At 51.4% G+C, this 23,398-nt stretch overlaps 9 protein-coding genes across 9 annotated transcripts; 3 read left to right on the top strand and 6 right to left on the bottom strand.

The window, feature by feature from the left end:
• Positions 1 to 481: 481 nt before the first annotated feature.
• On the bottom strand, positions 482 to 1,550 carry AA0111_g1578 (hypothetical protein; the record flags this gene model as incomplete). Its single annotated transcript, XM_028647252.1, has 4 exons — positions 482 to 846; positions 900 to 963; positions 1,115 to 1,427; positions 1,513 to 1,550. 4 exons carry the CDS (start codon positions 1,548 to 1,550, stop codon positions 482 to 484), a joined length of 780 nt encoding a protein of 259 aa, XP_028510537.1.
• Positions 1,551 to 2,164: 614 nt separating this feature from the next.
• On the top strand, positions 2,165 to 2,710 carry AA0111_g1577 (hypothetical protein; the record flags this gene model as incomplete). Its single annotated transcript, XM_028647251.1, has 4 exons — positions 2,165 to 2,207; positions 2,262 to 2,297; positions 2,448 to 2,563; positions 2,657 to 2,710. The coding sequence occupies 4 exons, from the start codon at positions 2,165 to 2,167 to the stop codon at positions 2,708 to 2,710; spliced, it is 249 nt and encodes an 82-aa protein (XP_028510534.1).
• A 636-nt stretch (positions 2,711 to 3,346) lies between these two features.
• Positions 3,347 to 4,198, bottom strand: AA0111_g1576 (hypothetical protein; the record flags this gene model as incomplete). The annotated part of the gene is made up of 1 exon (XM_028647250.1): positions 3,347 to 4,198. The coding sequence occupies one exon, from the start codon at positions 4,196 to 4,198 to the stop codon at positions 3,347 to 3,349; it is 852 nt and encodes a 283-aa protein (XP_028510535.1).
• A 1,711-nt stretch (positions 4,199 to 5,909) lies between these two features.
• Positions 5,910 to 8,390, bottom strand: AA0111_g1575 (hypothetical protein; the record flags this gene model as incomplete). The annotated part of the gene is made up of 3 exons (XM_028647249.1): positions 5,910 to 7,141; positions 7,189 to 7,386; positions 7,439 to 8,390. 3 exons carry the CDS (start codon positions 8,388 to 8,390, stop codon positions 5,910 to 5,912), a joined length of 2,382 nt encoding a protein of 793 aa, XP_028510532.1.
• Positions 8,391 to 9,382: 992 nt separating this feature from the next.
• AA0111_g1574 (Mitochondrial phosphate carrier protein) lies at positions 9,383 to 10,541 on the bottom strand (the record flags this gene model as incomplete). Its single annotated transcript, XM_028647248.1, has 3 exons — positions 9,383 to 9,773; positions 9,827 to 10,246; positions 10,366 to 10,541. The coding sequence occupies 3 exons, from the start codon at positions 10,539 to 10,541 to the stop codon at positions 9,383 to 9,385; spliced, it is 987 nt and encodes a 328-aa protein (XP_028510533.1).
• Positions 10,542 to 10,952: 411 nt separating this feature from the next.
• AA0111_g1573 (hypothetical protein) lies at positions 10,953 to 12,602 on the bottom strand (the record flags this gene model as incomplete). The annotated part of the gene is made up of 1 exon (XM_028647247.1): positions 10,953 to 12,602. The coding sequence occupies one exon, from the start codon at positions 12,600 to 12,602 to the stop codon at positions 10,953 to 10,955; it is 1,650 nt and encodes a 549-aa protein (XP_028510530.1).
• A 1,906-nt stretch (positions 12,603 to 14,508) lies between these two features.
• AA0111_g1572 (hypothetical protein) lies at positions 14,509 to 16,429 on the bottom strand (the record flags this gene model as incomplete). The annotated part of the gene is made up of 2 exons (XM_028647246.1): positions 14,509 to 15,173; positions 15,220 to 16,429. 2 exons carry the CDS (start codon positions 16,427 to 16,429, stop codon positions 14,509 to 14,511), a joined length of 1,875 nt encoding a protein of 624 aa, XP_028510531.1.
• Positions 16,430 to 16,919: 490 nt separating this feature from the next.
• On the top strand, positions 16,920 to 19,972 carry AA0111_g1571 (Endoribonuclease; the record flags this gene model as incomplete). Its single annotated transcript, XM_028647245.1, has 5 exons — positions 16,920 to 17,069; positions 17,122 to 17,219; positions 17,477 to 18,608; positions 18,668 to 19,355; positions 19,422 to 19,972. 5 exons carry the CDS (start codon positions 16,920 to 16,922, stop codon positions 19,970 to 19,972), a joined length of 2,619 nt encoding a protein of 872 aa, XP_028510528.1.
• Positions 19,973 to 21,496: 1,524 nt separating this feature from the next.
• AA0111_g1570 (hypothetical protein) lies at positions 21,497 to 22,197 on the top strand (the record flags this gene model as incomplete). Its single annotated transcript, XM_028647244.1, has 2 exons — positions 21,497 to 21,502; positions 21,559 to 22,197. 2 exons carry the CDS (start codon positions 21,497 to 21,499, stop codon positions 22,195 to 22,197), a joined length of 645 nt encoding a protein of 214 aa, XP_028510529.1.
• Positions 22,198 to 23,398: the final 1,201 nt, after the last annotated feature.

Below are 23,398 nucleotides of genomic sequence, written 5' to 3'. Positions count from 1 at the left end.
CTGAGGTGATTATAGACTGTTTGGGCGTATCACTCTGTACACCTCTAACATATATTAGGCGTCCTCGCGCTGCCTACTGTAATAGACTCCGTAGTAGTTCTACTATAGACTAAGCACGTTAGGTTCACCTTTTTGTAAAAGTCGCAGCTAACATGTGCAATAGACACATGTTTGAGTTAGGTGTTTTTTTAGAGTTCTTTTTTGTTCCAAATCACCTTAACAAGGACGCCGAAGTTAAGACGACAGTTCAGCAGCAACGTTGTGTTCCGTTTGAGGAAGCGGATCTTGTTGAGTACGCGCTTGATGAAACTGTTCCGTAGGAAAAGGCGAACAAGTACTCTGTGGAGTAGGCGGGAAGGGCTACTGCGTCGGATTTGAAGAGTGAAGACAAGATCGAGGATGAATCGACGGATGAAAAGGATATTGATCGGAAATGGGAGTACTTGTCTTGGGTATACATGTCTTCAGGCTAATTGCTCATCTACAACTTTGCGTCACTGAATGGAACGAACTTCTCTCCACTAGCCTCTTCAACCCTCTTCGCAGCACTCTTGTATGCATCCCTCTTCTGTAACCTCCTCATGTACTCGTACAACTTGGGGTAACTCGTCTCACTCAACGGCATTCTCTGCGTCGCACCCTCAAGTCCGAAATGGATCATGATATCCGCAGCGGTGAGTTTGTCGCTGCAAAAGAACTCGCCCTTGCTAGGTGACTTGATGAGATAGTCCTCAAGGAAGTCAAAATGCGTCTTCAGCTCTGGGTCGACGAAGCCAGAGTCGACCTTGGAGGCGACACCGTTGGTAATGGGCTTGAGGAAGAAGGGCACAGGGGCGTTTTTGATGCCTGGGATTGTTGATTAGTGAAATGGCGTTGAGATCAGAGCAGGGGTGGCTTACTTCCGGTGACTAGTGCCAATACCAGGATGGTAAAGAGACTACCCTCAGTGTAGTCCATCAGGAACTGTATTAGCGTCAGTTTCTTAGTCTCTCCACGGTTGGTTTCGATTAGAAGAAATCCGCGCCACATAAGCTGATTGGCTAGCTTTCGCGCTTACTTCCTTGAACATGTATGTCTCCCTTCTTACGTCAAAAGCGACAAGAGCATGTCTTACCTTGTATCTCATCCACTCCTCAGTCTCGGCACCTAATACACCCTCCTGTCCCTCAGGGTAACGCGCTGGCATCAACTGCTTCCCAAAGTGGTCACAAATGTACTCCATGATCGTCGCGCTTTCAGCAATGACGATATCCTTGTCGGAGTTTGCTGGCCTGATGGTAATGGCGGGCGATTTGCCCAGAGGGTGGACGGCCTTCAGGTCGGGGCCCGCGCGCTTGTTCTCATCGCGCTTGTAGACGGCGATGTCGTACTCCAGACCAAGCTCTTCGAGCAGCCATACAACGCGTTGGCCACGGGATTTGTTCAGCCTATGCGGTGGATAATTAGTCGTGATTACTGGGATGACGATGGCGCAATGCGGTGGAGTCAAGCGGCTGTCACACGGCCACTTACCAATGAACGGTGATCTTTGCTCCCTGCTGGTTCGACATGCTTACAACGGTTTTCGACAACGTTATAGATGATATATACAGTAAAGAAGAACGTTTTTGTCAACTGAAAATGAAGGGTCAAACACGACCGAGGCTCTTTGACGAATTTATCGAAGGCCGTCACAAGCTTCGGCGTCCAGCCAGTCGGTGGTTGGCTGGTTGCACTGCCCGCTCCGGCGTATCGTGGCTTAGTGTCGGCTGGCCGACGCTCCGAAGTATCAATGAGAAGCAGGAATTCGACCTCCCGTTTAGCATATGCAGTACCTATACGAGTCTTGATGGTGTGTAAGACGCGAGGAACCGGGTAGTAATGTGGATAGATATCTGGCGCATGATGAGAGAGTTGGCCGTCTCAGTAACTTGGGCGTCAGGTACGACCTCATCGGAGGGTGCATGAAGACACTTATTATCATAGGGATTCAGAATTTCAGTAGCAATCTTAGAATATCTACTCATGTGTTTTACGGTACCTATGATAGTTGTACGTGATGCTACAGTGAAGCGCCAAGACCTAGCGGCACTTGCCGCAGCTCCGACGACCTCATTGCGCGCACCTCGTCAACCTTACGATCACCAACTGCGCAACCCTACCACACGCGCAAAAGTCCGCAAACATGCAGCCAACTTTCCGCAGAATGGCGGGCCACAACCACGGCAGTACGTATCGCCACTCTACAAAGCATTGGGGGCGCAATGGCTAACAGCACGCAGTGATCCACGCGGATCCCGCCATTATCAAATGGGCCAGTACGTTCACCACCGACCCCGCCGCACACAGCCCTCCATGATACCGCAGATAGTGGTGCAATTGTTGGAAGATCATATCCCACAGCGCAAGGGAGACGATACAGCAAGCAGAGGAGAGAACAGGCAATATAGGGTACTGACGAGGAATAGACATGACCACCAACCGCCACAAGTACTTCCGCTGGACGAAGCGAACAGCTTGGCTCTCGTTTGCTTACGTTATGCTGGTGCCGGCTATGCTGGGTACGGCTGGATACATGACCGAGGTGAGTTTGGATGAACATGGATGAGAGGAGAGTGACGTACAAGAGGCGCGGTACACGGAGAGCAGATAAGAATATCGCTGACAAGTTGATTAGGGCAAGTGGGAGATGCGCGGCAAGCGGAGGGGCGACCTCATCTCCGAGTTCTAGATATGGAAAGCGGAGGACGAAGGAGCGGAGCGAATGAGGCCGTGTACATATGGAAATACCATTGCATCACCAACGTCACTTAGCATCTCCCTACTGATCTAGCGCGAGCGAACTAAGATGCAGTTCCTCTGCGCTCTTCTTTACATATGTCTCAGTATCACCGCCATCTGCAACCTTGGTGTCCCACCACGGGACTATCAACTCTCAGGTATTTCGAGTCCAAGATAGCGAAATGTTATGCATAAATGCAATGCAGTGACGGAGATGGAAACTCGAAGACGCAAGCTCCCTAAATATTGTAACCTGCACGTGAACCTACCGTGAAGGTGTGCCGTCATTTATCCTCTTTCAGCAGAATAATTGGGAGTACAACTGGTAATTTTGCGTTGCGCCGTTGTTGCAGGCACAGCTCTGACGAAGTTCTTGTATCCTGAATCGTTGCAGGTACCACTGTCTCTAATTTAAATGCCATATTAAAGTTCATCTAACGAGTGTCTGTATACAAAGGAAAGCGCAGTCTAAATCTCGAAACCCACCGCCCACTCCGAAACGAACGGCCTCGTCATCCAACCGTCTACAGCATCTGGTGTACATCTAATCTCTCATCCGACACTAGGTGCACCGAGTTCTTCAACCTTAATACCCACTCGTGGAGGACGGGTAAGCACTTGAAGAGGCCGACGGAGACTCCCCACCAGCCTCATAAGGGATCCCACACTTCTTCGCGCAGCTCTCCACAATTGCCGTAAAGTCACTGGTAAGCTCAGGCCTTAAACCAGCAACCTGCTCCGGCGTCAAAAACTCACTATATCCCGCACTCGCTTCAAGAATCTCGTCTGGGGTACCCGAAAAGAAACCTCGAGCTGCTTCAACACGTCCAGGGTCATTGATATCGAAGCCAGCAACGAATACAGCTGGCTCGCACTCTGGATTGAATTGCCAATGAATGAGGCCCTTGGGAAAAAGCATGCCTGTGTAGTTGGATAACGTGGTTTCAATTTGTTGGTATGGACCACGCACTGGTGGTGCGCCACCCACGACGTTGCCAAATCCGCCGTCGTTCTCAAGAAGGAGGGCACCGACGAGTGTACCTTGGACTACTGTCAAGAACTCATTGGCGCGCGGGTGCCAGTGTGGCGTGTTTAGACCACATGCGTTAACGAAACCTACGGCGGCTGCGAGGCCTGTGGAACCAAGCGCAGGGAAATTGTTGATAGTGGACAGGTAGATTGAACCGGCTGTTGGGGGAAGGACGGTGTTGTTGAGAAACTGAAAAGTGTCGTTACTGGCGTTGGGAGGGTTGGGGAAGAGAATTGCTTCGCGAGCGGATTCGGACTGGGCAAGAAGGAGCTCGTTACGTTGGGTCGTTAGTTGAGCAGCGGTGAGGATGTTGACTGTGTTTGGATTGATCTCGCGTTCGGTAATGGAGACGGGGTTGGCTGTCGCGAGGGTTACCAGCAGGGCCTTGAGGAGGAGAAGGGAGAGCATGGTTGCTGGTAGGTGGCTGGGTAAATGGATTGATCTATTGCTAGAGAAGATGAGGAGCGTGGTGAGAAGTTCATAGCAGGGTGTTCATGTGCCTTATATGCTTCTACATGAGTTGACGGCAACAAAACTGAGTATCCCGCCCACGCCCATTCTTTCTCTAGTCGCTGTATTCGCCCACTCCACTCAAGTAACATCTGATCACAAGATTCATCAATATGGTGAGTTTTTATTCATGTGGCGTTGAAAAGAATGCTTGACACGGCAACTTTCCAGATCCTCTAGAGGTGCCCGTGCTCACGATCATGGTAGAGAAATCATCAGGACAACTATATATGCCTAGTTCTGTGCAAAATAGACGAATGGTGTTGGTGGTGGAGATGGTGGTGTGGGGAGTATGGACGCCTACATGACAGTGAGAATCAATAAGCGCCGAATGCCTTGATGAGCTTAAGGGCAGCTGATGGGATTTACGTTAATGAAATTTCGACTCGTGAACATGATGAAGCGATTGGATGAAGTCACGGATGTGAATACAGGTCCAACCACAAACTACCAGCACGTTGTTCAAGATCTTCAACAGCAACGCTGCCAGCAGTAAGCCTTTGGCCTTCGTTACCCAAAGTCATAAGGTCCTCGCAAGGGAACGTGTCCTTCCCTGACCTCGTAAAGATCACTCCCTCTAGTCCCATATAGCGAGTGCACGTTGAATCAAGCTTAAAAGATGGCGTTATACATGACGTTTCTCCAGCGGTGAACTCAGTCCCACCTGCTCTCAAGGCAAGAACTTTGGTTTAGAATACCGATGCTCTAAAGGATACAACCCATATCAACATGTGGAAAACCAAAGCTCTAGTCGTAAGCCGATTTTCATACTCCATGTGACCCACAATCCAAAAGGGTGTCGTTGAGTAACCAAAAGCCATCAATGTCCTCGGCGCCTTCCGATCAAGTACATCTACCTGAGCTCATCTTTCGTATGTAACATGTCTACGTACGCGAATTAGGTCATATGCTCATGATCGAGCCTGACTTCTTGATGCGCAAATCACGCAAATCATTGTAGGCAAGCCGTATGTCTTGGCCATGTCCTCAGGCTTACGCGCCACACCGCCCTAGCCTGTGTATTAACGTATCAAAGCCACTGTTACGGGCCTCCCTTATGGTTTGCATGCCATTCGCGTATGTTGTTTCTTGTGGCGGTGTTGGTTTTATGGTTTGTAACGACTGTGCGCAGTCACGATCTGGATCACGCGAACTATGCTCGATTATCAACCTAGTAATAAACTGCAATACGTAGGCTTCTCGGCCGAATTTTTTATTCAAGTGCGTCACTGAGCACCTCGCGCGGACTTGTAGTGGTGTCGTACGTGAGCTGTCCACGGGTACATAGGTAAAGACTGAGATGCTGATTAGCCATACAATATTTTGCGAGCGAAAGCATCAGTTCTGGTAACATTAACAAAAATGCCAATCGATCCATATTAGGTAGGAACAAAAACAAAAAACATACAACAGCGGGGATTCGCCAGTGGTCACCCACCTGACTACTAATCCGCCGGTATCTTGCTTAACTAGGGCTGAGCGAACGGGAAGCCGTGATCTCAAGATCCTATGGTCGTATGTGAAAGAATTGAAAGCGTGATACAATCATATTCGTCAGTCAAGTGTTGGTGCGCAAGCTTTTCGACCGCCATACTATACGATCCTGTACCTAGCCACTTCCCAAAAAGCCTCTCGACGAATTTCGTATCCGTTGGGATGTGAACACCTCGATCTTTGCTGCGCATAGCACGACTTGCATCCTCTTCCCTTCGGCATCGCTCTCAATGGGTTCGACGCGAATGCGCCAGTGCGCGCGTTTGATCGTCCACTCTTCCTCATCACCCTCGTTAGCGCTGTTAGAATGACCACCCCATATCCAGTCGTCTCCCTTGCCCGTGCGGCGGACGCCAATATGGTCAGTATCACCAAAGGAAAGCTCCGCTGGCGATCCATCGACTTCTAGAGCACAATCTTCATCAAGTCGTACGCGGACACGCCGTTCGCTGACGCCCGAATTGGCGGGACTGACGGGTTGCGCTGCCACTCCACCGCCAGATTGTACATACATTAGGCCAAGGGGCTGTGTAGCCGGCAAACCCATCTTGGAAGCTATGACAGAGAAAAGTGAGGTCACTCGTGCCAGGGTTGAGCTATGGAAAGTTGCTCGGAGTTCGGCTTTGAGCGGAGGCCATGTTGGTGGCGCCTTTGGAAGGTAGAGTTTTGTTGACTCAGACGATGCGATCTCCACGACGAGGATGTTGCTGTTCGCATGGTCATCTGTATATGGTCGTGCATAAGATACATATCCTGGCCTGGAAATTGCACTGCTGCTTGCTGTTGATGGGGCGGGACTCGCGACCTTGCTGATGGATAGAGGATCCGGTGAGACGCCTGCTGATTGTGCTCCCGATATCGACCCCGAGTCTGAGTCGCTGACTTCTCTATCGGGACTGAACGAGATACCAGACTGTCGAATATCTTCAAGACGAATTAGAATCTCCGACTCTTGCCGTTTAAGGTTATACGAGATCTCGCAAGGTATGAGCTTCTGCTCCAAACCTTTGAGATGAAAGTATCGCGCATCCCGCAGAAGACGAGAGCGATGCGCCTCACTTCGTATCTCGACGTTGTAGCCTTGCAGTAGTTGTATCAACTCGCCAAACACCTCTCCGTTTCTACTCGGCACGGACGGAGGCTTGATAGACGGTGGTCGAAGCAGCGCATCGCGGTCCAGTCCCGGGAATGCCTCAGACGGCGTCGAGAAGAAATGTGCAAAGCCAAGCGAAAAGTAGTTGGGGCTATCTCCAGGAGCAGAGAAAAGATCGCGTTGTATCTGAAAAGGCTTTCCTCCAATGTTCACGAAGATGTCAGTGCTGAACAGCTGTTTGGTGAGACGCGGCACTGCTATCATCAGCATTGAATTATGTGACACGCATGGCTGAGCTTACGAGAATAGAACTGCGCATCCGCATATAGCTTTACAAAGTGCTCGCCATCTCGAGGGGTAACATGATAGCCCTGAAGGTGCAGCGCAATGTCGCGAAAGGTATCAGGATCGCGATCGATGTACAGCGTCCTCACGTCGCCAGCTCGACCGCCATTGTCATGCAGTTGCTGGCTGAAGAAATGCGAAAAGTGCGAGGGTGCTCTAGTAGTCTCAGTTGCTAGCCTCTCTTCATGAATTCACCGCATGCTTACCATCTGACGCTATAGAGGCTCCCGATAACCTGAATAGCTCTGATCCTATTTGTATGGGAAACACCTTGCCGGCAGGAAGTATGTCCAGCCCTCCAGGCGACTCAGGCACTCTGCGCGGCGTAGAGACATCGATGACCCTTCCCTGTGGTCCCGTCCCCTTACTCTGCTCCTTCCGCCTCTCTAGTGCTGTATTCTCTCGCGGCGCTGGTTGGGGTAGAGCTTCAGTCGTGGGCGCATGGGTTGCAGTTCGCGTGGTGGATGGTGTTCGAGCATCAGCCGGGGTTGGTAGGACTGGCGAGGTTGCTGAGGCGTCGGATGAATGCCGCGACACGTTCTGGCGCTTCGGTGGATTCTCCGTTGTAACGCCACCACTCTGCGGTACAGTCGTACTGAGCTCGGAATTGACCTTCCTTTTCATGCCTGCTTGAATGGATGGTCTCTGCGGCTGCTGTGGTTGGGCTGGCGGAGGTGGAGGAGACAATTGGTTCTGACTTTGCGCAGCGTTCGGCGTCGTAGTAGCGCTCTGGCTTTGGGGGAACGATTGATACGTCGGTTCACCCGCAGCGACAGGATGTGGAATACTAAAGTCGTTGATAGGGTTTACTTGGCTTTGGTACTCTTGAACAAGTTCACCCTGGGGCTCGTACTGGTTCGTGAAGTCTGAGAAGTCAATCGCATCCCAGCCTGCAGGCGCAGATGAATTAAAGCCAAAGCCGTTGAAGTGCCCTGGCATCACTTGGTGCTGTTGCGAGTCACCCGCATAGTCACGAAACTCCGTGGGAAAGTCATGACTATGTGTCTGGCTCCTGGCCTCGGCCGTGTTCGCGTTCGCGTTGTGCTCGGCATGGTAGCCGCCGTAGAACTGTTGTGGGTGCTGTTGCGACGCTCCACTTGCTTGGTCAGATGTTTGAAATGCAAAATCGCGAGATGTTGCGCCCGAACGGTCGGACATTGGCTAGCTACAACGAGGATCGCTTCGCATTGATCGATAAGACGCCTCGGTGGAAGCAGGTTTTGATCCGCTCAGAGGAAGGAATTCGTGGGTTGCTGATGAGAAGCTGAGTAAGAGCTCTCGCATGGGTAGTTTTCGGAATCGATACTCGATGCGGTTTGGCACCAACGGCGACTGAGCTGGGACGGCGTGGAAGAGAGTGAGGGGCATCTAAGCTTCAACTCCAAGCAACGTCGCTGTTTTATGAAGACGTTGTACATAGCTAGTCCACGTGTTTGGGAAATTATACGGGCTGTGAGGCTGAGACTAAGGCTGACATAGCTGGCAGTTGATAATCGGCGAGCCGACGCGGGATGACCGATGGAAAACTGAAGCTGACGTGAGGTGCTCTGGTTCCAGCAATCAGATCGTCGCGGAGCGCGCTCTGATTGAGCGGCATGCTGCCTTAAACTTCACTTCATCGAGGTAACATCCTGGACGAAGCTGTTGGTTGTTAGAACATGAGAGGATCGATGCGATAGCGATTGTTTGTTATTGCGTGCAATTGACAATTCTGACGTTGCAGCTACGTCCTGGCTGCTACTTCATGGATAGTTCCGGATCCCTAAATCGCAAACACTACTTTGAGATCTGAATCATGTAAAAGACATCAATCTTTATCATTTCATTACTGTTCCCTCAACTGGATTGGATTTCACAGGTAAAGTGCAGTTCTTGGACATTATGAGTTGGGTCTATTGCAGCATATTTCCTACTCGATCGTACTGTTACATAAAATCGCCGTCTAAGCGAAGCAAGATCTAACTCGAATGACTGCAGATAAACGCAAAACACACAGAAGAAGAAATGTGATATCGTACCAAACCCATACCAGCCATTATGCAAGAAAAGACAGACTTTTATGTGACAAGTCCACCTCGAGAGACCTGCTATCCTGGCTGTCTTGGTATCATCTCCTCCGTCACTCTTTCCCCATCGCACGAGACCAGCGCTTAGTTGGTCTTGGCGATTTCGACACCACCGGTAGCACCAAGAGCCTTCTTGATGTCACCGTAGATGGCGAACTGACCAGCAGTCAGGGTACCAACCATGAAAAGACGAGCACCGATACCACCGAATGAACCACGGAGACCAAGCTCCTTGGCGATCTTGATCAAACGGGAGGTGGTTCCCTCTCCGGGAAGACCCTTGGTCTTGTTAATCCTGGAAAGCATGGTGTCGGCAGGCTGGGAGATGATGGCGGCGGCGAAACCGGCAATGATACCAGAGCCCAAATTGTAGACGGTCTGCATTCCGTTGGAGGTCTTGCTCTTGTCGACGACGGAGTAGACGGCCTCGTTGACCTTCTCGAAGACGGCGAACTTGGCCATGGTGTAGGGAACCCTATGTGTTGTTAGTCGATGTTGTGTGTTCACCCAGAGAAAATTGCGACGTACTGCTTGAACAGGATAGGTCCGAAACCAGAGTAGAAGGCACCGACACCCTCGTTCTTCAGGATCTTGGAGAATCCACCAACGAGACCGTTGGCGAAGGTTGGGTCACCGACGAGACGGATACGGGTAGCCTCAAGAGGGCAGAGGGCGACATCGGCGAAGAACTCGGCGACGGCAGCAGAGGCGAGGTAGACGGCAGTACGGTTGTTGGCAGCGGTCTCGTAACCGACGAGGTTGATGGACTGCTGCTTGAAGAACTCGTAACCTCCGAACTTGAAGGCACCCTGGAGGAAGTAACCGGCAGCGGTGGGACCGAAACCGGTCCAGACGGCGCCCATACCCTCATTGGCGATGGTCTTCCTGAAGCCACCGATCAGACCGGTGTTGTAGGTGACGGGGTCAAGCTGAATCCTGGTCTTGACGCTGTTGCATGTGTTAGCTTGGCATTCTGTCGTCATTTTTGACATCTGTCAACTGTCGCAAAACTTGTGCGATACAGCCATTGAGGCCTCTCAGGGCCATTGCAGAACGGGACAACGTACACATCGACGGGTGTGAGGGCTCCGTGGGTGACGGAGCAGCAGACGGCACCGGCGAAAGCGAATCGCGAGTACAGGTCAAGGCCAGTGGGAGCGGTAGGGTCAGCGGCCGCGAGCTTAGCCTTCGCGGCATCGACCTTGCTGGAGCCGGTGGCGGTGGGAGGGGGGTTGGTGGCCATTTCGCTGGTATGGATGAGAAGCGAAGGAAGTGGAGTGGAGAGGTTTGGTGGTTGAAGCTGGACAGAACGGAGATTACGAGCCCGCGATAGTTAATGAGAAGTTTTGTGCTTGGCGCTGGACCCGTTCTTTCCCGACTCCAATCCGGATACCCGCCCTGTCGCAAATCCTCCATTCACGTCACTGCGATTTGTGCGTGCCCATCGGCTTTCGTAAATCCCGCACCCGAATTCCTTTATCCATATTCTTTCTGGGAGCCCACGAAATAGCACATTATTCTAACATCACCCGGGCGAGGCAGCTGACGCTCAGGGGCTCATAGAAAGACAGGACTTCGCATTTTCGAATCCATCGGGATCACATGTCGCTAATCCTCAACAACCGGATTTAACATCCCTATCTCCGGCAGACCATCAATCTTCTTTGTCTTCACTTCTCTCAGCAGAAACAACTTCAACTTCCGTCTCGCTACTAGCACTCAACTCATGATCACCATTGATCAAGCAGGCTAGTTCCGACAAGTTGTCGTGTTTCGTTGTCGTAGCTGCCAACAATTCACTCATCGGTTCCTCCATCCGCACCAAGTTCACGAGCGTTTGCGTCGCGGCAAGATGCGTGTTCAACATGCCTTCCAACGTCTCCTCCATCATTCTTGCGGTAACTGGGTCGTTCAGCCGCGCCGTTATTATGCGTGTTCTCTCAGCCTCATCGCGACCTTGAAGGTCAGCGCCGGCGAACTTTACCGTTCGAGATAGAACCAGATTGTGAGTCGTCTTCATATCTTGAACTTTATCTACAGTTGCTTCTAGAGTAGCCTCCATATCCGGGAAGTGCTTTTCGAGTTTGTCTTTCAGGGTATCATAGTCGTCTGCCTGAGTACATTTGCCAAAGATGTCCTTCCAGGGCGGAGTATCTGGATCGTTCTCCCTTTCAGCGTGTGGCTGGGCCGATTGGAGCACAGCTAACTCCAACAACTCGTCAAGTCCGACCTTTGTTAATTCATTTCGTGCGCGTTGGATCCTAGTCATCAATTTCTGCCTTGTTCTTTCTGCCAATCTCTTGTTGGACACTCTCCATTTAGTCGTGCATCGTCTTACTTCATCCTGATTGTTATCTCGCTCTGCGTCCTCTCTCTGGCTTTGATACGAATGTCTCTGCTTCTCACGATTGAAGCGATTCTTCAGTTGCTCCTGTCCATTCAATGCCTTGAAGATAAGGTACATGCAATCGTCTTTGTTCGCAACCTCAAACTCTTGCTGTTCAACGTGGGCCAACATGATGACAAGCATGTCAAATGGGTTCTGGTTCCTGAAGTTTCTAGTCTCCGGTCGGTATTCATGGATGGCTTTCAGTAAACGCCGTCGAGAAGGTTCCAGAATTCCATTCTGGCCAGTCTTGTCATCGTGGTTGCTATTCTTATCCTCGCTCACAATCGCCAGGACCCTGTCAACAACATTAATCCTCTCCACTAAAGCAGCGGTGAACGCCTGGCGTGTCGTGAGATCGTCATTGTGGCTGTCAGCAATGCGCTTGTTCCAGGCGAGCAGGACTTTCAACATGTCGGCTTCTGACTCCTCAGCTTCTGGTACTAGTGGTTCCGAACGTAATGGAGCAAGCAGGTCTTCGAAGATTTTGTCACGTGGGCCATTCCCAGTCTTGATCCGCTCGAGGATTGTAGTATCCATGTGTAGCTCGTCGGCGTGTAGTTCCACTATTTCTCGGTACCGGCTCCAATTCGAACCTTCATCAGCATCCAAAAACGGCCCACGTTCTTCCCGACATAGCTCGTCAAGTCTAGCTAGGACATCTTTGAGCTCGATTTCTTGCACCAGGCGTTCCTCATCAAATCGATCTGGCAAGAGTTCTGCTCCGTCCCTTTCCCAAGTAAATTCCTCATCCAAGTGTTCATCTTCGGAGTCATCAGTGTTTGGATTAGCCTGGTGCGACCGTTCGCGCAAGCGCAAACGCGCTAAAGCTTTTGACCCACGCAAAGTTCTTGCACTTATGATTGGTGTTTTGGTACCACTGATGAGTTCATCATACGCTTCCTGGCGGTTTAACATTTTGATGAAGATAATACTGTTGGAGGTTTCGCTTGCCCAATACCGTGGTTATGGACTAGATACTGAGGCTTTGAACATCACATTTGCCATATTCAATGCAATAGGCATGTGGAATGCCAGAGTCGTGAAAAATTGTGCTTTCATGTCAATAGCACAGCAGTCATTGGTTAGGTCGCGACTGCCTATCAAAATACTGCATCACCAAGATACGTCGGATTGGCGAGCTCCAGTAATTTTGGTTTTCTACACCGACCATAGAGCGCAAGTCTACCAAGGCATGACTTAGTCGCATCCACGGTTCAGCATAGAGGTAATGTATATTAGCGGACGTCGCCATGTTCATTTCTTCATCCCATACAAAGCGTTTCATACTTCAATCCAGACAGCGTCTTCGCGGCACTGTACTTGTCACAAAGCCTTTCACGCTACCTTTCACATACCTGTTCACAGCACCTTTTACAAACTACCACCCAAAAATGCTGTAGTTGATACTACGATGGCACTCTCCCTGGTAGTCCACGCACCCTTCGATGTCATATGGCCAAGACAGCCAAGACAGTTACCCAACGAGTTTGAGCTCTCTATCCTGCCATCGGAATTGCATGTAGTCCCCATGCCGTTCCCAGCTGCTCACCCTTCAAGAGCAACCTCACCAATGTCGTCCTCAGCCGCCTCGATCGCCTCCACAAACACGACCCCAGCACACTCGGTATTATCTTACCGTACGTCAGACGCTTCCACTTCGACAAGCTCCAGACCCACGTCATGGGCTTCAACGGACTCCATCTCGTCCCTTTCGACTACACCTGCGCAAAGTGTAGTCTTCAAACCAAATCCAAAGGTCAAAAGTATGGACGCAGGACGGAAAAATACCAATCTCGAAGTACACAACGTTTTCTTACCACGTGCACCCGTTTTGCGACCTCTGGAATCTCCTATGTTGGGTTTGACGAACATGATCCCCGAATTAAGGTTGGATCTGATTGTCCCCACGCCCATGCCATTGCCTGAGACGCCGGTGCTGCGACCGTGGAGTGATGGGGATGGGTTGAAGGCGATTCCGAAATTGAACTTGGATGTTTAGGAACTTCTTCTTCGAGCAGTCGGTCTGGACCGGATTGGAGTTGGGTTGGAATTTCTGTTACATGGTATATGTTGGCACACCGACGCATATTTTCCATAGAATAAAGTAGAACGAACATGAAAATATTGTTATTAAGTCTTCCCATCTCGTACGTTTCTACCACAGTAAATCACATATGGTGCACCGGCTCGTATCGAACCAACTGTTGAGTCGTCCGAGTCTCATTGTCAAACTTCCCTAGCCTACCATTCCATCAGTTTCGCTGCATTCCCGTTCCTGTCATTCACATCCTGGTTCCCATCACTTTTCACCGTCCTTCCAGAAGAACTCTTTCTGAGCCTTACTCGTCTCTCCAAACCCTTCACTCGACACTTATCTGTCGATGCCTGTGTCAAGCATCTGTATGAGTGCGGCTTCCAGTTTGTGGGTGAATTCAAACCCTTTGCAGTCTTTCAGGTATGCGTTTGATGCTTGTAGAAGATGTGGTAGTAACCTTGCAGATGCCTGACATCAAGACTGTCAATATTTAGAGGCTTTCAATCACTAAAAAGCATGGCCAATCACTTGAGTCACAATCTAATAAGTAATGCCTGTTATAGGTGATATAGTCGGTCAGTGTTCGGCTACTATAGCCCAAGAATATGATATTTTTGATACAAGTTCCATTCGAAGACGACCAACTGTTCGTCCTCGGCCGATGGATAGTTTTACCCCAGCCCTTGGGGATATGATGCAAGTAAGGTATCGCACAAATTCTGATCCTCATCAGCCCCACAGGCCTCCCGTTAAACGCCAACGCTGATAATGCAAATAATACAAAGCCTAAGCTCTTACTCCAGAAGGAGGTAAAGATTTGTTGACCTCGGGCTTTGTGTCTTTTTCCGTGTTCTTAAGACGCGCCAAGATGACCGTGAGCGTCTTCTTCTCTTTTCCATCATTATCTAGCACGTGAATCAAATCGCGGAGCTGGATCCCGGCCCCCGTCTCGTTTTGCTCGATTGCATCGCCGAACTTGCGCTTCCTGCCCAGGAGAGCCTTTTCAGGCGCTTGGACTGCAGGTGTAGCGGTGCCGCTACCACCTGTCGTAGCTGCCGGTCGTGGTGTCGAAGCACCTGACGCTGGACCACCGCCTCCACCAGTCATCCAGGAGTACTTCTTCTTCTTGCCGCCAAGCGCCATACTGGCAGTTTCATTGGCTTTGCCGAACACAACAACATCTGACTGGCTTTGCTTCTTGGCGAATGCCAGGGCCTTCTTTGTGACAGGTTCTGGCAGGGGTATGGGAATAGCTGGTGTATCTGCGGAGGAAGCTGAGGCACCTGCTTGACGCTTTGCACGCTTGCGAAGCCGCTCCTGCTCCCACTTGTAATCATCCTGAACGCGCTTTGTGAGCGCCTGAGCAACATGGTTGACGTTTTGGTACGTTCGCTGAGGAGTTGGCGGTGCTTCGCTGGGAGGGGTTGGCAGCCGTCCTGCATTGGGAACACCTAAACAAGTTAGCAATTATATGGGAAAAGACCAGTTAAGACATACCCTTGCTTGCTGTTGCTGTAGGGCTGACAGCGCTGTCCGGTGCCTCCCACGGCGTCTTCAGGACGTTAACTGGCGGAACCATCTTCTCCTGTGCATTCTCTCCTACGATGGCAAGGTCAAGCATCTGGGGTGGAATAATGCCATGAGAAGTGTTCTGACGGCCTTGACACAAAGCGAAAGAGTCTTCGACCACGGTACGTATGCGCTCCTCGGCAGCCAGGGAAATTAATGTTAGAATCTCAACAAGCGGAGCGTTCTGGTTTAGTAGACTGGCAGCCTCTAGACCTACAATTTGCTCGCCATTAGCACCAGCTTGAGTAGTACGTGTGATCTCTTGCTGGCCTTTGTCTGGAATTTTATCAAACAGACCATCCACATTTATCTGAATACCGTGCTCATACCCACGCTTTGCGATGCGATGCCTGAGAACGCTCGCTTGTAGAAACGGGTCGTTGAGTGGCTGTTGGGCCGACTCGTTCAGAATTCTAGCGGCTTGTTCGTGTTTCCTGATGAATTCGGCTTCGTGCTGCTCCTTGGTCATTTCCTGACTGAGCGCACCAGTCCCCTGGAACGCGCCATGGCTTGACTGCTGGCTCCAGTTATTGAAGCTAGTGTGGGGGGATGCTGTGGAGCCTGATGCCTGCGAGTTGAAGCTCCTGTAATTGTGCAACAAGTTGTCCTCTTCGGCGCGCAGGTCGATACCAGATCCGGTAAGAACATCGCTGATGTTGTTGACATCCAGATCGCGCGCATTCGCCTTCTCCAATTCTGAATTATCCGCAGTTTTGCTATACGGGACCTTGGGTGGCGGCATAGAGCCCTGGAGCGCTGGCTGTTGTCCATTCGGATGCTGGTACGGCTGGGGCTGGTGGAATGGCGGAGGCTGCATCGCGGCAGGCGATGTGGGCAGTGAGTGGTAGCCAGGCGTCTGCGGGGATGCGGTATACGGCGAGGGCGGAAACGAGGGAGCACCAGGCATACCAAAAGGTGACTGGTATGGTGCGGGTGATGGCGGATTCGGGGACAGGCGCTGACGCTTATTGGGAGGGATGCCACTTCCCATGGTCGGGGACAAGGCGGTCGGGGACTGCTGGTAGTGTTGCGGTGAAAAGGCGCGCTGCTGTTGGTGGTGATTCAGGTTCTGCGTTTGCACGGGCGGCGGAGGCTGCTGGCCCGGCGGAGGGTACTGGTTGTAGTTGGGGTAGGCCATGACGGGCAGCTCGTCCCCTGCGGGGAGTTGCGCAGGTGAAGGTGATTTATCGGCGCGTCATCCGGCGGCGCTGAGTTTCGGGTCGATAGCGTTTGCTTCCGCACGTGTTTTTCGGCAGTCGCGATGGGTCGAGTCGGTGGGCGCGTGGGTAATGTTCTTGTCGCGGTCGATGAAGCGGAAGTTGAATCTGGAATGACGAGCACGGACGGGGTCTTGGCAGTCGCGCGCCAGACAAAGAGAGCCGCAATGGTCGTCCAACGTGCACTCCACTCTCACTCGGCGCTGCTGCACTTTGTCTCGCACCCTCGCATTGTCCAATCGAGGCGTTGAATGCTCTTGCGACACTAATCCACGACTAACGAGATAGGTCCGGTCGCTGCTCGTGGCTACTTTACGCGTTCTTCGCCGGCTACAATTCACCCGCCCGATAGCTTCACCTCCGTCACCTGTATAACGCGTGTCGGTCCGGCATACCTCAACCTGCACAATCATGGCGTCGAAGAGAAAGGCAACGGCCATGGCGCCCGAAGATGAAGACCCAATAGATCCGTCCGACGAGCTCATGTTCCTCTGCTTAGGAGGCGGTAACGAGGTCGGTCGGTCGTGTCATATCATTCAGTACAAGGGCAAGACGGTCATGGTGCGCATACAGGACTCGAATCTTCTCTGGCGACCATGCTAATGCCGAACAGCTTGATGCCGGTATGCATCCCGCACACGAAGGCTTATCGGCAATGCCATTCTACGATGACTTCGATCTTAGCACTGTAGACGTGCTACTAATTTCACAGTATGTATACGCACGTCTTGCTTGCCATGGTAGTTGGGGTTCGGCGCATCACTGGAGTCGGACCATGAGCGCGCAAAGGGCACTCGCAGTTCAGCGACTTGTATATCACTATGAATGGAATATTATTTGCTTCCTCTCCGCTCGACTTCGATGATGTGCCCCTCCCTGGTTCCCACCGATGTATCTACCACCTTGGGCGTCTTTTCCTGACTACTTCCTGGGTCTCCTGACCGTCCAGTATGCTGACATCCGGCTAGTTTTCACGTCGACCATGCTGCTTCCTTGCCGTACGTGCTTGCGAAGACGAATTTCAAGGGCCGTGTATTCATGACACATCCGACCAAAGCCATCTACAAGTGGCTTATCCAAGACTCCGTTCGTGTCGGAAACATGTCGAGCAATTCTGAGACCAAGATCCAAATGTACACTGAGGCGGACCATCTCAATACCTATCCCATGATCGAATCGATCGACTTCTACACTACACATACCGTCTCTGGTGTACGAATCACACCATATCCTGCCGGCCACGTACTCGGAGCAGCCATGTTTCTTATGGAGATTGCAGGCTTGAAGATATTGTTCACTGGCGACTACTCACGAGAGGACGACCGGCATTTAGTATCAGCGTCGGTACCACCGGGCGTAAAGATCGATGTCCTTATCACCGAATCGACGTTTGGTATCTCGATGCACACGCCACGTGTCGAGCGAGAAGCACAACTCATGAAAGCTATCACCGATGTCCTCAACCGCGGCGGCCGAGCTCTTCTTCCAGTCTTCGCTCTGGGGCGAGCCCAGGAACTTCTTCTCATCCTGGACGAATACTGGAGTAAGCATCCAGAGGTCCAGAAAATACCCATCTACTACAACTCCAGCTTAGCACGGAAGTGTATGCAGGTCTACCAAACCTACGTGTCGGCCATGAACGACAACATCAAACGCCTCTTCGCCGAGCGCATGGCCGAGGCGGAAGCTGCTGGAGATACTGGACGACGTGGAGCCTGGGACTTCAAGTTTGTCCGCTCACTCAAGAGCCTCGAGCGTTTCGACGACCTGGGTGGATGTGTCATGCTTGCTTCGCCAGGTATGATGCAGTCCGGAACATCGCGTGAGCTGCTTGAGCGATGGGCACCTGACCCAAGGAACGGTGTCATCATCACTGGTTACTCTGTCGAGGGCACAATGGCGAAGCAGATTGTCCACGAGCCAGATCAAATTCCTGCCATCATGACCCGAGCGAGTAACTCAGCACGACGACCAGGTCAAAGAGAGAATGAGCAGACCATGATTCCCCGGCGATGCACAGTCCAGGAGTACAGTTTCGCGGCGCATGTTGATGGAAAAGAGAACATGGAGTTTGTGCAGGAAGTTGCTGCTCCTGTTGTTGTAAGTTCAGCTCACTTTGCATATTCACGGTGAAGAAGCTTGTACTCACCAAAGCCTAGATTCTTGTTCACGGCGAGAAGGGTAACATGACTCGTCTAAAGTCTAAACTCCTTTCCTTCAACGCTCAGAAAGCCGTCCCCACGAAAATTTACTCCCCAGCCAACTGTGAGGAACTCCGCATTCCTTTTAAAACCGATAAGATCGCCAAGGTAGTGGGAAAGTTGGCCTCTATCGCTCCACCTCTGCCTCGCTCCCTGACTCCGAACGGCGACGAAAGCATAAGTGCTGCAGAAGACCAAGAAGACGAGAAGGTGGATATGATTAGTGGAGTTCTCGTCCAAAACGACTTCAAGATTTCGCTCATGGCACCCGAAGATCTGAAGGAATACGCAGGTCTAACCACAACGACCATTTTATGTCGTCAGCATCTCACTCTGTCGGCCGCTGGAGTTGACCTAATACGATGGGCACTAGAAGGAACCTTTGGTGCTATCAAAGAGAGCAGTCTCACCGATGCTGCCGTTGACGGTAAGATGAACGGCAATGGCACGACTCACGATGAGGAGGCAGATGAAGAAGTCAGCCGAACAGAAACAAAGTTCACGGTAATGGACTGCGTGAATGTCCTCATCAAGAACGGAGGAAGAGTAGAAGTAGAATGGGAAGGCAACGTAATCAACGACGGTATCGCCGACGCCGTTCTTGCAGTTCTCTTCACCGTCGAGTCCTCTCCAGCAGCTGTTCGACGTAAGTCACATCCCCCGATCCAGCCTAGCACTCCGATCAGACATGATACTAACACACATCATCTAGAATCCTCAAAACAACACTCTCACACCCATGCATCCCCACCCAAAGAAGAAGAGGAAGACGACATACTCACCACAAAACTGACCCATCGCTTCAAGAAGCCTCATCCTCACCGCACAACAGATCCTTCCACCCGTCTGGCCCGCCTGTTCCTCTTCCTAGAAGCTCAGTTCGGCGAAGAAGCAGTCCGGCCCATTACTCTCCCTCGCAACAGCACTACAACCGCTACTGCGAACGGCACTCCGGCAGCCAACCCCGATTCGATGGATACCTCAACTCCAGATGATGCCAAATCACAAGAGCCCTTTAGTGTTGCTGCTCTCCCGCCTCCTATTGCACCAGATGACCAGTTGTCCGCAGAAGACAAAGCAGAACTCAAACGCCTACATAACCTAGGTATACCTGTTCCTGGTGTGGAGATTAAGTTTGACAAGTGGGTGGCGAAGGTTTGGTTGGAGGATTTGGATGTGGAGTGCGCGAACAATGCGCTTAGGGCGAGGGTCAAGGCTGTGGTTGAGAGAGGGGTTGAGACGGTTAGTGGATTGTGGCGGTAGACGGAGTCGGACGAGGAAAAAGAAGCAGGCTCAGAAAGTATACAGGAGAAGGGAATGATGACTGAGTGAACTTTGCTTCGAGACCTAATCTAGGGCGACGATCTTCTTCTATTTTCTACATCGAGTTGAACAAGTTATGTGGTGTTTCTACCTGCAATGAACGAGGTCGATGATAATATGAGAATTTTCACTTTCAAAGCTCATGTTCCTATATCTACACTGTGGCGCTTGAGAAGCAAGCCTAGCACTGGGAGTAACAATATGCTTGCGTATCCTATCTTTGTCACATATGTGTGGTACCATTGACTCTTCATTTACATCTAAACGATTCGCTGTCACTCTAGCGTGTTAATCGCAAAAGGTAGTTTAGAACGACTACAGGGACGAAGCGTACGCTGAAGTGTCCGGGCGGGTTCCTGTCTGTAAAGAGAAGGGCACTTCACCGAGAGAAGACCTGGATGCACTGTTCGAGGGAATGTGGAGATCCGAAAGTGCTTAAAGTGCCCAAGCTCGAGAAGTTGAGCAAGTTAAATACGATACCGGAGAAGTCACATTGCAGGAACGGCACTCGGCTCGATATCAGAACACGGTGTCAAAAAGCATTCATCATTTTCTCGCTGAGTCACGGACTATGTTGCATGGATGCTGTGTACGGTTCGCTCCCTGTGATGGTTGCCTCGAAGACTCAACGAAAGCGAACTGGTGCCTATCCCTGTAGGACAATTACCGCTGCCGACACTACCGGTAGATGTGGGCAAGGAAATTCTTTCGTTAGGTCGAATGAACCCCTTCGGTACTTGGTACACAGAGCGCTTGCAAGTCCATCCGCTATTTTAGGCCTGAAACGCGTTCCTGAATTTCCAGGCATTGTCGCGTCGCGGGTCCAAGTTTCGGAACTGTGGCGGTGCGATGGCCCTTCCTCCCTAGAAGCACTGATCTTGATGGCGAACCTTGTTGCGTTGAAGGAAAGCTCAGGCGAGTCCACTATCCAGAAAACTTTTTGGATGTGTAAGATTGCTGCCGACAGGTATTTTGTGATAATTGACCAAGGTGAGCCGCATGCCGCGATGTCTGCCTTGCCGGCTCGGCGGCTTTCTTGAGGGTCAAGCCTCAGCGCTAAACCCACATGCCCCCCTCGCTCCAGCCACAATCGTCACGACGCATTGGTCTCTCAACTACGCGGATCCATGCCATGGCAGATAGCTACCCCCCAGCCATCTGATGGGGGGCCGCGATAGACTACTGCGCACTTGCTGCGGAAGGCCTTGGGCGCCTGTTGCAGTTGCCTTGTACACTTTCTCCATCCTGTTCTGTGACTGTGACTGCTCCGACTGCTAATCTTCTTTGTACTGTGCTGTGTGATACGTGTCGCAGCCAGCCTCTTACTGATAAGGGCAAACAGGTTCTTGATGATATAGGTTACGGTAGCTTCTTAGGTTGTGCTTTGAGGAAACCGGACGCTCTTTTGGCAGCACTGAAGGGATATTTGAGAAAAAGACGGTATCGTGACTTTGGAGGTTCGTCATGGAGGTATGCAGGCAGCTTAACCTTCCCACCTGATGTCGAATCAACTAACCTTCCTGCAGGACACTATTAGATTACATGGCGACTCTCCAGCACTCACGCGAAGCACATCGCCCACACAACATGCATTACCAAGCTCCTCAGACTCGTCAGCGACGATAAAACCACTACCCACGATACCACACATGCCCCCTCCCTACGCAGACCAAGAGCCGTACCGTGATGATCCCCCAACACCCACAGAAGGCATATCCTCGACGCGTCATCAACTCATTTCACCCACATATGACCCGCACTCTCAGCACAGTCTGGTGTACCAACCATACACAGACACCTCACCACCTCACACACCAATCGCCGACGACGTACCTCTTGCACATCTCCTCTCCACGCACACGTACGCGCAATCAACGGAGTTCTCGATCCAATCTGACGATGCCTTGTACCCAGCTGATGCACCACCGTCATACGCAATCGCAGTCCGACAATCATATCGCGACACACTCATCCAATACATACCTAGCAGCCAGCACGACTCCCGAGTTGAAGAAGACGAGGAAAGCCAACTGGGTATAGACGCGACAAGACCAGATGATGTGCGGTATTCGGTCGAGAGAATCGTCGCCATGTTTGTTGTTGCGCTGCTCTTGTTGGTAGTGTCAGGGGTGCTTGCTTGGCTTGCACTGGGGAACATGGGATGACAGCAGAAGTGAGGGACGTTGTCTGCGATTGAGGAAACGGAAGGAGTTGGACATGAATATGATACACACGCGAACTGTTTTCGCGACTACTTTGGATATGATGGTAGTACAAATTCGGGCATGGGAGTTCTGCATTGGAAATAAGGATTTTGGATAATTCGAAGCAATGTTTGGCATAGCATCTAAGATGACATCATGTTATGACCCTTTGGCTTCACTCTTGTGAAGACGTGCAGTGAAGTATAAAGAGATGGCTGGTAACACATGCCTCACAACCAATTGCACGCTAGGATGGCAATTGCAGAAAGCGAAAGCGACGTCTTCAGAACACAGACTTGCATCAGATCGTCATACAGAATTCCCTGACAGCGTTATGCTGCCCTGCCTTAATATTAAGACTCAGTCCATCGTAATGAACGCTAACATACCACAGCCAAACAAATCGTGTTCCAATATTAGACACCAGCCTTATGGACCCTGGAGTGGAGCTCCCCAGTTTGGTGGGTCCATATGGCCATCGGGACAAAGAAACGCGAAGATGGGACAGCGAAGATACAGACCGCTTGGAGAGATGAAGCTTTGTGTTCTTGTACAACTTGCAGCCCATTGCTCGCATAGGGAAACGTAGGCGAACGTGCAACCTGAGGCATCGAGAGTGCTGATGTGAGCAGTATGCAGCAGAGACCCACCCAGGCTCGGGCTCGTAAGACGGTAGGATTGTTGACGGGACCGTCAGGCCGCCAGAGGGAAATGGCATCCTTCGTAATGGAAAACTCCCCTTGTCGTCCTATCCAGCACGTGGTGACTCCCATAAAGCATGCTCCCGGGATACAGTACGGCAGGAACCGGGGTACCGCTGAGGACGCTGAACAGGCGGGATGTTGTGTTTGACAGCTCGACGTGGCTGGTTCTGAGCGATTCATTTAGTGTGTGGCGTCGCCGTAGCGGTCCAGGATGTTGACCGGCGGAGGATGACCCGCTATTGTGTACAATTCACCCCGCCGCGTCAATTTCGCCAGCAAGCGCCGTGGTCAGGAACGAGCAACTCAGTGATCGCGCGCTTTGTATCTGCCGTGTCAAGCTTCGAGGATACAAAGCCCGTCACTAAGCACTCTCAGCCAATTCCTCGGGGACTGCGCCGCACCCCCAGCCGGCGGGCTTTCCCTCACACAGCCTTGCAGCTTGCTCCGTTTGGACAGTG

Source organism: Alternaria arborescens, assembly GCF_004154835.1.
Source record: "Alternaria arborescens strain FERA 675 chromosome Unknown contig_3, whole genome shotgun sequence".
In the NCBI taxonomy this organism is placed as follows: Eukaryota; Fungi; Ascomycota; class Dothideomycetes; order Pleosporales; family Pleosporaceae; genus Alternaria; species Alternaria arborescens.
The sequence above is the reverse complement of the archived record's forward strand: the minus strand, read 5'-3'. Positions and strand labels throughout refer to the sequence as shown.